A 12739-nucleotide genomic window follows, 5' to 3' on the forward strand; every position below is an offset into this window, starting at 1 on the left:
AGCTTCCCGCCTTCCAAGGCCCCGCCCCCACCTCCGGCCGCAACCAATCACGGGCCATTGGAGATTTACATTGAAAGAAGCCTATAATTGAAAGATTATAAATACTCATTCTTATTGACCTTTTTTTCGGCCTCTCATTGTATCCCCTTATCTTCCCAATATGTTTCCCTTTTATGTAATCTTTTAACAAATATTGTATTTCCTCCCCACCTTCCCATTGTTACCAGTTGTCTTTCTGTCCAATGTTGTTACCCAGTTCGTTTAGAAGAATAGTAATTGTATAAGTGAGTCCATTTTAAACTCTATTTTATTTATGTAAAACGCTTTGAAATTGGAAAAGCGTTTAATCAAACAATATAATAAACTTGAAACTTGAAACATTCCTCGCCCCGCCTTATTTCATGCGATGGAACGGGGACGAAAAGCCCCGTTTGCCGCTGAATGAGAAGCGAGTCTGTCTGTCTGGACACCCTTAAGCGAACCGGGCCGCCTGACCCATCGGGACGTTAGAAACTACCTTTCCCGGCAAGCAGCCCTCTGGCTTCGCGGCGCCGCACGGTGAGCCGGGAAAGGTAGTTTCGCGTGAGAAGGGAGCGCTCGCTGTTTCCCGTTGGCTCTTCCGTCAGGGGAAGTGACGTCGGGCGCAGGCCGGGAGTTGTAGTTTTCCTACCCCAGCTTCGCGCGAGCCTCCCGCCTTCCAAAGTCCCACCCCACCGCCGGCCGCAGCCAATCACAGGCCATTGGAGCGGCTCGAGGAGATTTGCATGCCTCGCCCCGCCTTCTTTCAGGCCCGGCCGATGGGGCAAGGACGAAAAGCCCCGCCTATCTGTCTGCACATCCTTAAGAGAACCGGGCCGCCTGACCCAACGGGAGGTTAGAAACTACCTTTCCGGCTTCGTGGCGCCGCACGGTGAGCCGGGAAAGGTAGTTTCGCGTGAGAAGGGCGCGCTCGTTTTTTCCCGTTGGCTCTTTCCGTCAGGGGAAGTGACGTCGGGCGCAGGCCGGGAGTTGTAGTTTTCCCGCTCCAGCTTCGCGTGGGGCGAGCGGCCGTGGCCGATGGCGGGACTCGAGCTCTTGTCGGACCAGGGCTACCGGCTGGACGGCAGGAAAGCGGTGGAGCTGCGCAAGATCCGGGCCCGCATGGGGGTGTTCGCGCAGGCCGACGGCTCGGCCTACATCGAGCAGGGCAACACCAAAGCCTTGGCGGTCGTGTACGGGCCGCACGAGGTGAGCGCTCAACGCCTCGTTGCTTTCAATTCTGAGAGTGGGAACAAAGGGCCAAGTATTTCCCCGTCCCCGCAAACTCCGTCCTCAACTGCTTACAGGAATGGGGCAGGGACAGCGACAAAACCCACGGGGATGGGGACAAATTTGTCATTCTGTACACTGCACCACTCTAGAAATCCAAGTGGAGGACAATCCAGCATTGTGACATCATTGATGCGGTTGGCTCCTATTGGTGTAAAGAGGCACTATGACGTCACAGTAGCAGCTCTGGTTATCAGAGGCTGAAGCTTTTCACACTATTTATTCAGTTTTCTATACTGTTCTCACAAGTAGAGAAAGACAAGGGGGAAAAATTTTCCCCATCCCCGCCAGTTCTTTTCCTGTCCCTGCCCCATTCCTGCAAACTGTCCTCAACTGTACTTTAAAATCATAAGTGTTCGAGATTTGTGCAGTTAAGACAGAGCTTACAGGAATGGGGCAGGGACAGAGACAGAACCCACGGGGGTGGGAAAATTGAGTTCCTGCGGGGATGGGGACAAATTTGTCCCCCTGTCATTCTCTACACTGCACCACTCTAGAAATCCAAGTGGAGGACAATCCAGCCATTGTGACATCACTGATGAAGTTGACTCTTAGGCATTGGTGTCACAATACCAGCTCTGCTTATCAGAGGCTAAAACTTTTCACACTATTTATTCAGTTTTCTCTATTGTTCTCACAAGTAGAGAATGACACAGGGACAAATTTTCCCCCATCCCCGCCAGAACTCATTACCATCCCGGCGAGTTATTTTCCTCTTCCTGCCCGTCCTCATCTGCACAAGCCTCAAACACTTTAAAATCATTAGTGTTTGAGGCTTGTGCAGTTAAGGATTACAAGAATGGGGCAAGCACAATCACAAAACTTGCAGGAACTGGAAAATTGAGTTCTTGCAGGGACAAATTTGTCCCTGTGTCATTCTCTACTGTGACCCTAGTGTTTTTGAATTTTTTTTCTTTTAATTATTTCTCTCTGGTTTGGATGGGATTATACTGTAGTTTATCAACTATTCACATTGGGTTTTTTTTAAACATACATTTTTCTCCGCTCTGGTGGAATATTTTTACTGTTCTTTTTTCCTTGGGGGGGGAGAGTTATGAAGCCAATGATGGTATGTTTAAACTCCATTCTAAGAAACACACTTCTAGCAGTTTTGCTTCTTGCTGCAGGAGCTTTGAGGCTTTGTTGATCATTTCCTATAATAGACTGAAGCAATCCTGTTCTAGCTCAGAGTTTTTGCAAATGCTACTTTTGAAAAGATTTTTAATGCTAAGGTTTTTTGTTCCTTTATTTTTCCCAGATTCGGGGCTCACGCAGTAAAGCTTTGCATGACCGGGCCGTGGTGAACTGCCAGTATAGCATGGCTACCTTCAGCACAGGTGAGAGGAAACGCCGCCCACACGGAGACCGCAAGTCCAGCGAGATGACCCTGCACCTGAAGCAGACCTTTGAAGCAGCCATTCTCACCCAACTGTATCCTCGCTCTCAGATTGACATCTATGTACAGGTGGGCTGGGTCTAGAACTAGCACTTGCCTAAAGTACAGGTGGGCCATGTTCAGCTAGAGGGAAGGTGGTATGTTTTGGGAATGCTATTCTTCCTCCCTGCACCTTATTTGGCCCAAAATAGTTATGGGGCCCACTAGCCCTGTGCCTTCATAGAAACATGATAGCAGATAAAGATCAAATGGCCCTTCCAGTCTGCTCATCCGCAATTGTGTGGCTTTAATATGATCTTTAACATATAACACCACTCCCCCTCATTTTCGTCCTACCCTGTCTTTCATGAACAGATTATAGCCCGGAATAGCGGCATCCCAGTCATTGTTCTCTGTGAACCATGTCTCTGTGATCGCCACTATATCCAACTCCTCTTCTTCCATCACATCTTCTAGATCCAAAATCTTGTTTCCCATACTTTGAGCATCAGTATATGCTGCTTTCCAGGCACTGCCCCCTTTTCCCATCCGTGTAGAGGTATTCAGTGATTTACTTGCCTGAGGGCTTATACTCACCCTGCCATCACAGTGTTCTCCCCAGAAATTTTTTCCAGCTGGGTGGCATGAAAAAGTAGCCGGGTGGGGCGGGATGGGGAAATTTGGTGGTGGGGGAAAATTAACCCCCTCTTTTACTAAAGTGCACTAGCATTTTTAGCGTGCGCAAATCCCCGCTCTACGTGGGAAAACTAACGCCAGATCAATGCTGGCGTTACCGTCTAGCGCGCGTGGCAATTCTGCGCGCGCTAAGCACACGCTAAAACCACTATCGCAACTTATTAAAAGGAGCCCTAAATGTGTACTATTTTTATTAGTTAATTATTATTATTTTCCAGTGCTCAATATGACTTCCTTTTTTAAGGTTTGACAGTTGCGCCAGAATATTTTTACTAAATTTAAGAAGTATCCAATTCTAGAAGGGAATAATTAGATATTTGCCCTCTTTCAAATGGTATAGAGGTTTAAAAAAGGGAAAGGCGTTAATGAGATCATTAGGTTCAATCTAGCCATTTATTTCTGCAAGAATTTAAACAACTAAAAAGAAAAGATAAATATAGCTCATCCAGTCATACAAGAAATGGCTCTATAGCAGGGGTGCCCACACTTTTTGGGGTTGTGAGCTACTTTTAAAATGACCAAGTCAGAAATGATCTACCAACAATAAAATTTTTTAAAAAACACAAAGCACACTGTATGCAGAGAAAATATTAATTATTTATATTCCGCGGGTTTTCAAAGAGATCAAGGCAGATGACTTTATGCAATGTCGCCTCAGGAACAACTATACAAAAATAGACAAATATACCCCCTCCCTTTTTACTAAACCGCAATAGCGTTTTTTAGCGCAGGGAGATGCGCTGAATGCCCTGCGCGAGCCAGGCCAGCCACGTACAAGCACCAGACTTACAAGACTTCACCTCTGACATCAATTTTAACATCGGAGAGGAAGTTCCAGGCCAGCCAAGCAGCGATTGGCTGGCCCAGAACTTCCTCTCCGACGTCAAAATTGATGTTGGAGGTGAAGTCTTGTGAGTCCGGCGCTTGTACTGGCTTGGCTCAGGGAAGCAGCAGGGAGAAATCGGTGTGGTGACCAGTGTTCCCGCTAAGCTGCGCTGGCGTGTGCTTGCGCACAAAATATTACCTCGCAGCGCACAAGTTTCTCGTCACAGCGCACACAGTGTAGAGCACAGTTCTTCAACCGGCGGACCGGTGCCGGTCCGCAAACAAAATCTTGCCGGTCCGCGAAGGATTCGGTCCCCGCCGCAACGAAAGGCCGGCGTCAGCTGACTTGCAACTTCCTGTTGCAGTCGCTGTGCCGGGACTCCTGCCTTCGCCGGGACTCCTGCCTTCCACCGCGTTTGCCTCCTGCCTTGTCTCCGCACCTCCAGACCAGCAGCGGCAGCTGTGTATGCTTTTAACTTCGGCACAGAGCTGCCCCTAATCAATAGTTTAGCGCGGTTTCATAAGGCAGCCTCGGGGCCTTTGCTAGGCCGGCCCACATCGCATCATCGAAGCGGGCCGGCTATCAAAGGCCCCGAGGCTGCCTCATGAAACCGCGCTAAACTATTGATTAGGGGCAGCTCTGTGCCGAAGTTAAAAGCATACACAGCTGCCGCTGCTGGTCTGAACTCTTGGGCCGCTGAAGGAGGGCAAAAAGCAGCTGTCCTGGAGGTTTCCCTTCCTCTCGCCTTTACAGGTTCCTTTTTTCCACCTTTTTTTTTTTTCCTTCAAACGGCAACGGGCCCCAGCATCGACATCAATCAAGTAAGTTCCACTGTCAATCAAGCGGTTCTGCTCGGCCAAAGCTTCCCCTGTGACATGAGCCACCCTCAGGGGAAAGAAAGTGACCCACAAAGGTGAGGGGAAGGGGGGCAGATGATGGAAGTTGGGGGGGGGGGAGAGAGAGAGAGAGAAGGGGCAGATGATGGAATGGAGGAGATGAGAGAGAGAGAGAAGGGGACAGATGATGGAAGTGAGAAGAAGGGAGAGAGAGCAGAAGGCAGATGGATGTCAGTTGAGAGGGGAGAGCAGATGCTGAATGGAAGTGGGGAAAGAACACATACTGGATGGAAGGAGGAGATAAATAAAGGGGGAAGAAAATAGTAAGATAATGGAGGGGTGAGGGAAAGGGGTGACAAGCTGTGTGTAGACACAGTGAAAAGAGGGAAACGGGACTAAATAGTAAGAAAGAATTTAATTTAGATGGAGGCAGAAAATAGAGAAGGAAGACCAGAGAAGAAAAGGGAAGAGAGAGTAGAGAATGATCAGATCTGAGTGGAGGAAATGAGAAGAGAGATATGCTAAAAACCACAGGGGGGAGGGAAGGATAGAGATGCCAGACCATGAGGGGAACAGAAGGAAGATGATGGATGCTAGACCAAATTGGGGGGTGGGGGGGGGCAGGAGGAGAGATGGCAGTGCTTCTTTAGCTTCCAGCTGGCTTAGGGCTCTCTCTGACCAGGGGGCAGTTGCCCTAGTTCCACTCCCCTAACACCATTCCTGTCATGTGTGACTGTGATATTCTGTTACTTGATATTTGTGTAGCATTCTGTAATAATTTGGCTTATTCAGTTTTCTTGATAGTAGAGGGGATATATGTGAAGGGGAGGGGAGACAGGGGTTTTGTTGATTTTGCCCTGTATTATTTGTATTTATAAAATGACAATTGTATAGAATATTGTTTCTTTTTATACTTTAATAAAATATGTTCAATATAAAATTATAACTATTTGAGGCTTGTGCGGATGGGATCAGATGGTTTTTGGGACCGAGCTTGCGGGGACGGGGCGGCGATGGTTTTTAAAAAAAAATTTCAGTCTTAGTAGTTTGCCGGTCCACGAAATAATTATTTTATTTCCGCCGGTCCATAGGTGTAAAAAGGTTGAAGAACACTGCCTTAGAGAGTTTCCCTTTGTAAATTTTCCTGTTACACTATACGGACTAGAGTATGTCCCCATGAACCTACAAATCTTAAATTCAGTTCCATAACTGGCCTGGAACTTAAGCTGGCCTGATGCCTTGACAACATATTTATTTGGCTCATAACTTGCTGGCGCCCGATATTTTTAGCTCACAGTGAAAAAAGTTTGCTCACAACACCCGCCCGCTTAGAGGGAACACTGGAGGGGGAGGGAAAGAATCAGGGAAGTGGAGAAATCAGCACGATGGCTTGGGGGGCAGGGGAGAGATAATCAAGACAGTTACAATACTACTTGATTCTACATAAAGCAACAAAAAATTTTTCTATCTTTTTTTGTTTCTGCTTTAATCATCTTCTCTTTGTTCTCTTCTTTCTATTCAGCGTTTGTCCTCACTCCCTTCCATGCAACATCTGTCCTCTCTTTGCCCCTTCCACCCAGCCTCTGCCCTCTCTCTCTACCCCTTGCATCCACTGTCCACCCTCTCTCTGCCTCTTGCATCCACTGTCCACTCTCTCTGCCCTTTCCATCCAGTGTTCACCCTCTCTCTGTTCCATATGGCATCTTCCCTCTTTCTATGTCCCTTCAATAAACTGTATATCCTGTGCTCTTTCTCTCCTTTGTACATGATTCATTTCAGCTTCACCCCCTCCCCTATGCTCTGGCATCTCTTTCTTCTCCTTTCCTTCCTTCCCACTCCACCCCATGGTCTGACATCTCTATCTTCTTCCCTTCTCTCCCCCCATGCCCTGGCATCTCCCTCCTCCCCCCATATGTGCTGACATCCCCCCCCCTCCATGGTCTGGTAGCTCCTTTCCTTTCCCTCCCTCCCATGGTCTTGTCATCTTTTATATCCTCTCCCTTCCCTGGTCTTCCATCTCCCCACTCTCTCCCCAATTGGGTGCAGCAGCTTTTCTCTTCCCATCCCTCCCATCTCACACACCCGTGGGTAGAGTCACTAGGCAAGTTGCAAGCTTCCCTCCATGGCTGACCTATCTTCCATAGGTCAGCGACGGAGGGAAGCTTACAACTTGCTGGTTTTACTTGCTTCGGGCCTTCCTCGTTGCCGGGTCCTGCCTACTTTCTGTTTCCGCAAAGGCAGGACTCGGCAGCGAGGAAGGCCCGAAGCAAGTAAAAGCAGCAAGTTGTAAGCTTCCCTCCGGGGCTTTAACGTGTGCGTGCCGGCTTCCCTTCTTTTCCCTCTGAAACCGGAAGTTACTTCCCGGGGGAGGGGGGGAAGAGAAGATTCTGTCAATCTGATAATGTCAAAGAATGTATGCACCAAATTTAAAAGTTCTTAATCTCTGGCCATCTCGTGCTGTAATGTACCCCAAAAGTGGCAGGCATCACTTGGTTAAATGAGAGGGCAATCAGCTTATGATAGAGTAACAGCTGCCCCTTAGACCTGCTCCACACAAGTTCTAGGCAACTACCGTATTTTGGAAAGGTCAGGGCAAGCTATGGGTTTACACTGAAAACAACCCTTTCTGCCAAACTCACTGAAAGCTCTGAACCCCCACCCCCAAGAAAAGGCCAGTTAGAGAGAGGGCAGAGAGTCCCTCACCTCGTTTGTTCTTCGTGCCGTGCTTTCGGCTGTCGCCAGCTCCTGCTCAATCTTTTTCCCAAGTATTCATTCCTGTTTCTTGGCCAACGTTTTCTCGGTCTCCCACAGTCGGCCCAAAGCCTCCTGCGGCGTCAGAGCCCCGCGGCTCCGGGAAGAGCCTCCAGTGCCCTTGAAAAGTTTCATCAGTTTACTCATCTCTCCTCAGCATCGTTGCCGGTATTAACCACAGATGTTACGGAATCCGAACGCAGAGAATACAAGTCCGTTCCCGCCTGGACTGTAACACAAACCCACTGAGGAGAACCCGAACGGTTAAGTGACTTCCGGAACAGAAGTAACACCTGTGTGGCCATACGGTGATGTCAGACAAGAAGCAGGTTCTGCCCGGTTGCGCGCCACAACTTGAGCGGGAGGGGTGTGCTGGCTCTCTCTCAGCGCTAAATTACTCACGCGCTGCATCAACCTGTCAAGCGCGGTTTTCACGGTATTGCTGCTTAATATTAGTGAAATTCCGGTCCAAACATTGGATTCTCAAGATTTTCCAGAGGAATTAAATCATCTTTATTTATTTCCGCTGCTGCTAGCCGGGCGGTCATCTAAATTAGCTGGGCGGAGCGCCCGGCTAAAAGGCCCTGGGGAGAACACTGCATCACTTCTAGTTTAAAGCCCTCTTCAGTAGATTAGCCAGTAGAGTCACAGTTCAATCCGATAGAGAAGGCAGTAGATGCATGGAACAGTCACCCAGAAGATGTGGTGGAGACAGAGACTGTGTCTGAATTCAAGAGGACCTGGGATAGACACGTGGGATCTCTTAGAGAGAGAAAGAGATAATGGTTACTACGGATGGGCAGACTGGATGGGCCAATTGGCCTTTATCTGCCATCATGTTTCTATATTTGCAGTAGGCAGAGGGAAAAGATGGAGAAAATGTATGTACAGCTGGTTTTGGCATGTGTTGAGTCTTGGATTTTAGAGTGAATAAGTTTGAATTGAAGAACACAGAGCACATGTCATTTGGTGAACAGCGCATGTGCAGGTGAAGAGTATCCGATATCCCTTCATAGCGTTTTGAGCTATTCTGATCTTTACAGTCAACCCAAACAAAACAAAAATGTAGAAACCAACAATGTTCAAAATCTTTGTTTTATTTCTTCAGAGAGAGAGCTAAAAGCACTATCCACATTTGTATTGCACGGACCCAACACAGTAAAACACCTTCCTCAGGGGTCCTAAAATATTAATGAGCAAATAGTAAATAAATAAACAAAAATGAGAACTTTGTGTTAGTAAATGTTGTGTGACAAGACCATGTGATGTTTGAAAGGAAATGAATGTTTAAAAGATGAATGCAAAAGGGATACAAAGCAAAATAATAAAGGACATGAAAAAGACATGACACAAGGAATGCTGAAAAAACATAAATGTGCTTTACATCAACCAGACCATGAAAAGATCGCATGAATACATACCCATTGCTATTTTGTCATCTTTTCATGGTCTGGTTGATGGAATGCAAATGTGGATAGTGTTTTTAGCGTTCTGTTTGGGTTGCCATTTTATCTGTGGAAATGTGGGTCATGTTCTTTGCTTTTTGTTGATTTCACTGATCTTTACTGTGAAATGAGCAGAGCACGTGTGCTTTTCACCGGGCCTAGGAGAGGAAGAATTCCAAGTGCTAAGTGCTGTGGAAGTCGTCTGGTAAGAGGCAGCCGATTAAACCTGTCTTTTTTCTGCAGATCCTCCAGGCAGACGGTGGGAACTACTGCGCATGTGTGAACGCTGCCACGCTGGCCATCATGGATGCCGGCATCCCCATGAGGGACTACGTGTGCGCCTGTTCTACAGGCTTCATCGAGGACACACCTCTAGTAGACCTGAGCTATATAGAAGAGGCGGCGGGGGGCCCTCAGCTTGCCCTGGCCCTGCTGCCCAAGTCTGAGCAGATAGCGTTGCTGGAGATGAACTCGCGCCTCCATGAGGACCATCTGGAGAAAGTCTTGGATGCTGCCAGCAAGGCCTGCCGGGACGTGTATGCCGTGCTGGACCGGGTGGTAAGGGACCACGTGCAGGAGGTGTGCACGCTGTTGGGAGAGTGAGCTGTGTCGGAGTCCTGCAGCTTTTTGTAACAAAGGGTGTCGGGAAGCTCCAAGTCCCTGAAAACAGGCTGAACCCGGCTGGTCTTTAACTCGTAGCATCTGCGACAACTCAAGAGCTACATTAGGGGTGGAACCCAGCCAGGTTCACCCTGCCCCTGGTGACTTGGAGCCTTCACATTACTGTACCCTCCAAGTGCTGACGATCTAAAAGCAGACATGGTGTATAGGCCCCATCTGGCCAATTATCCTACTCCCTTAAAGCATTGGTCTTCCAAAATAAAGCAGAGAAACTTCAAAGAGCTAGCATTGGCAACATGCCAGTGGAGGGAGGCTGGGATGAGGTATTGAAAACTAAGTTAGTTATGGGAAACTCGGAGGTCAGACGGCAGCTTCATATCTCCTGGGGTGTCTGAGTGTGAAAATCGCTGGACCAGATGATTTTCAACCTGGCAGGTTACAGAGAAACAAAGGTCAGAAAATAAGCCGGAGGTGAGATGGGGGCCAGGAAGGGAGTAACTGAAAAGCTTGTTAGGGAGACAGAATTAGGCCAGTGAAAAGGTATTGCTTTTAACTGTAATTTTCTTCCTTTGCATCTAAGTGGGCCAACCCACTGCAGCCATAATTTGTTCAAGGGTGGCAGTTCTGGAAAAGTTTACGAATCGGCAGGATGGAGGGAGATTTAGTGTGAGCTACTGGGAATTTCAGGAAGAAAAAAAGGGTGGAAAACAGAGCAGAGGGCCAGAGGGTGGCTGTTTGGGCAGTCTGATTTCCAGGGCTTTGAGGTTTTCAGCACTCCTCTGAATGGGTTTGTTTTTAGGTTATCTTTTTCCTACCTCTTTTCAGCTGCAAAACTGGGAGAGTGGGGCCTTGGCCTTATAAGATTACTGAACAGTTCCGGCCCCTTAGAAATACAGTGGAACCTCGGTTTGCGAGTAACCCGGTTTGCAAGTGTTTTGCAAGACGAGCAAAACACTTAGCAAACTTTTGTCTCGCAAACCGAGCATGTTCCGCTATACGAGTACCTCCCCCCCCCCCCGCTCTAACCGGCATCGCACCCCCCCTGCGAGAACCGCATTGCACCCCCATGCTGAAAGCGGCATCCGCCCGCCCTTCCTCCCAAACATGCTCCTTATCCCATATGATGGTTGTGCGACTGAAAGAAATCTCCCGCCTCTTGCCTGGGCTGGGCCTTGAGCATCTGCGCATGCTCAAGGCCTTCTGGATCTCGTTCTCTCTGAGATCTCGGAGAGAATGAGAGCCAGAATGCCTTGAGCATGCGCAGATGCTCAAAGCCCAGGCAAGAGGCAAGAGATTTATTTCAGTCGCACAACCGGCAGATGGGGTAAGGAGCATGTTTGGGAGGAAGGGCGGGCGGATGCCGCTTTCTGCGTGGGGGGGGTGTTCGCGGGGGTGTGTGTGTGATACCAGTTCTCGCGGGGGGGGATGCTGGTTTGGGGGGTGGGTTGCCGGTTAGAGTGGGGGAGGGAGTGATGGAGCAGCGCCGGTAGTCTCGGGAGGGGGGGGAGGAGGAGGTAGAACGAATCAAAGCAAGTTTCCATTCATTCCTATGGGGAAACTCGCTTTGATATACGAGTAACTTGATTTACGAGCATGCTTCTGGAACGAATTATGCTCGTAAACCAAGGTTCCACTGTATATTGTCAGGGCTGTGTGGCTATTATTTTCTTGCGAAGTGGAACTACATATTCCTTCACATACTGGGTTCAGCCTGGATCTGACAGCTTTAAAAAGGAGAGTGTGAGCTGGGGCCACATGTCCCAACTCTCACATTTCCTAAAGAGCTGCCCCCAAGAAGGCTAAATTATGGGCAACCTAAAATTACAGAGCTTGGGGTAATATTTCTGTGGACTGTAATAGTCTTTAGTGGGAGGGGTCGGGATTCCCATCTGTGATTCCTGCATCTGCTTGTACACATTTGCCTGATTCCACACGGCTTGTTTTATAACTCTTTTCTCTTATCTTTTTGGAATACTGTACTTTAGATCTCTTTCTGTAAATAAATGTGACAGGTGGAAGTGTGTTTCTTTGATTTTTGTTTATATACAGCTCTCATAAATTATCCAATCCAAGTTGCCTATATTAAACATTGCCAGCTTGAAAGTTTCTGAGTAGGACTGGGAGGGTGGAGCTTATTTCAGGTCAGAAGTGAGAGTCTGAAATAGAGAATGGCACATAAAAATAAAAGACAAGACGATATAAACAGTCTAAGATAGAAACTGGACATAACAACACTGAATTTTTTTCATACTTGAAAGGAATTCCACCAGAAGTTGCATTTGTAGATTTCTGGGAAATATAATGTAAGGATAAAACCATAGTGCAGATTCCCTTTGTAAGAAACAAACGCAAAGTAGAAGTTTATTGCAAGAAAATATTACATTTGCATATATACTATTCCTATTTATCACTTATCTAATGAGTTCTATTGAGTTAAGCTGATTGACTCTGTAATTCAGGTGATCTTTAGTTCCTAAAAGAAAAATGGTGTTTGTTAATTAATTATTATTGTTAATTAATCTTTAAACAGCAAGTTCACTGAAATAGAAAAAGAAAAAAAAGTTTTCAGTTGTGGTCTCTTTTACCAAAAAGAAAACATTTGTAAACACTCAGTGACATCCGGGGCCCATCATTTTTTGGCAACCCCCCCCCACACCCTCCATCTGTACGAAAAACATGATTTTTTGTAACAAGCCACACGTCACACATGAGCACCTAGGAAAAGGCAGCATCTTACATATTGCAGTGAGCAGTACATCAATGCACCCATTGTAAAACTAAACAAGCCAGACCAACACAGATCAATCCTACACTTCAATCCTAACAGAAAACCATGTCTTTCGAACACACAGAACACAGAAAACACCTTCGTCTAGTATGG

General features: G+C 47.4%; 1 protein-coding gene across 1 annotated transcript; it reads left to right on the forward strand.

Annotated features, from left to right (window-relative positions):
* Positions 1 to 102: 102 nt before the first annotated feature.
* EXOSC4 (exosome component 4) lies at positions 103 to 10923 on the forward strand. Its single transcript, XM_033933008.1, has 3 exons — positions 103 to 1227; positions 2567 to 2773; positions 9481 to 10923. Exons 1-3 carry the CDS (start codon positions 1057 to 1059, stop codon positions 9838 to 9840), a joined length of 738 nt encoding a protein of 245 aa, XP_033788899.1. The 5' UTR covers positions 103 to 1056; the 3' UTR covers positions 9841 to 10923.
* Positions 10924 to 12739: the final 1816 nt, after the last annotated feature.

This window comes from Geotrypetes seraphini, chromosome 2, assembly GCF_902459505.1.
Source record: "Geotrypetes seraphini chromosome 2, aGeoSer1.1, whole genome shotgun sequence".
Classification (NCBI taxonomy): Eukaryota; Metazoa; Chordata; class Amphibia; order Gymnophiona; family Dermophiidae; genus Geotrypetes; species Geotrypetes seraphini.

Bases quoted from the DNA above. Each gene is read 5' to 3' on its own strand.
- EXOSC4 (XM_033933008.1), top strand. From the start codon at position 1,057: ATGGCGGGACTCGAGCTCTTGTCGGACCAGGGCTACCGGCTGGACGGC. The intron at 1,228-2,566 runs GTGAGCGCTCAA...TATTTTTCCCAG, and splicing joins TCGTGTACGGGCCGCACGAG to ATTCGGGGCTCACGCAGTAA. The intron at 2,774-9,480 runs GTGGGCTGGGTC...TTTTTTCTGCAG, and splicing joins AGATTGACATCTATGTACAG to ATCCTCCAGGCAGACGGTGG.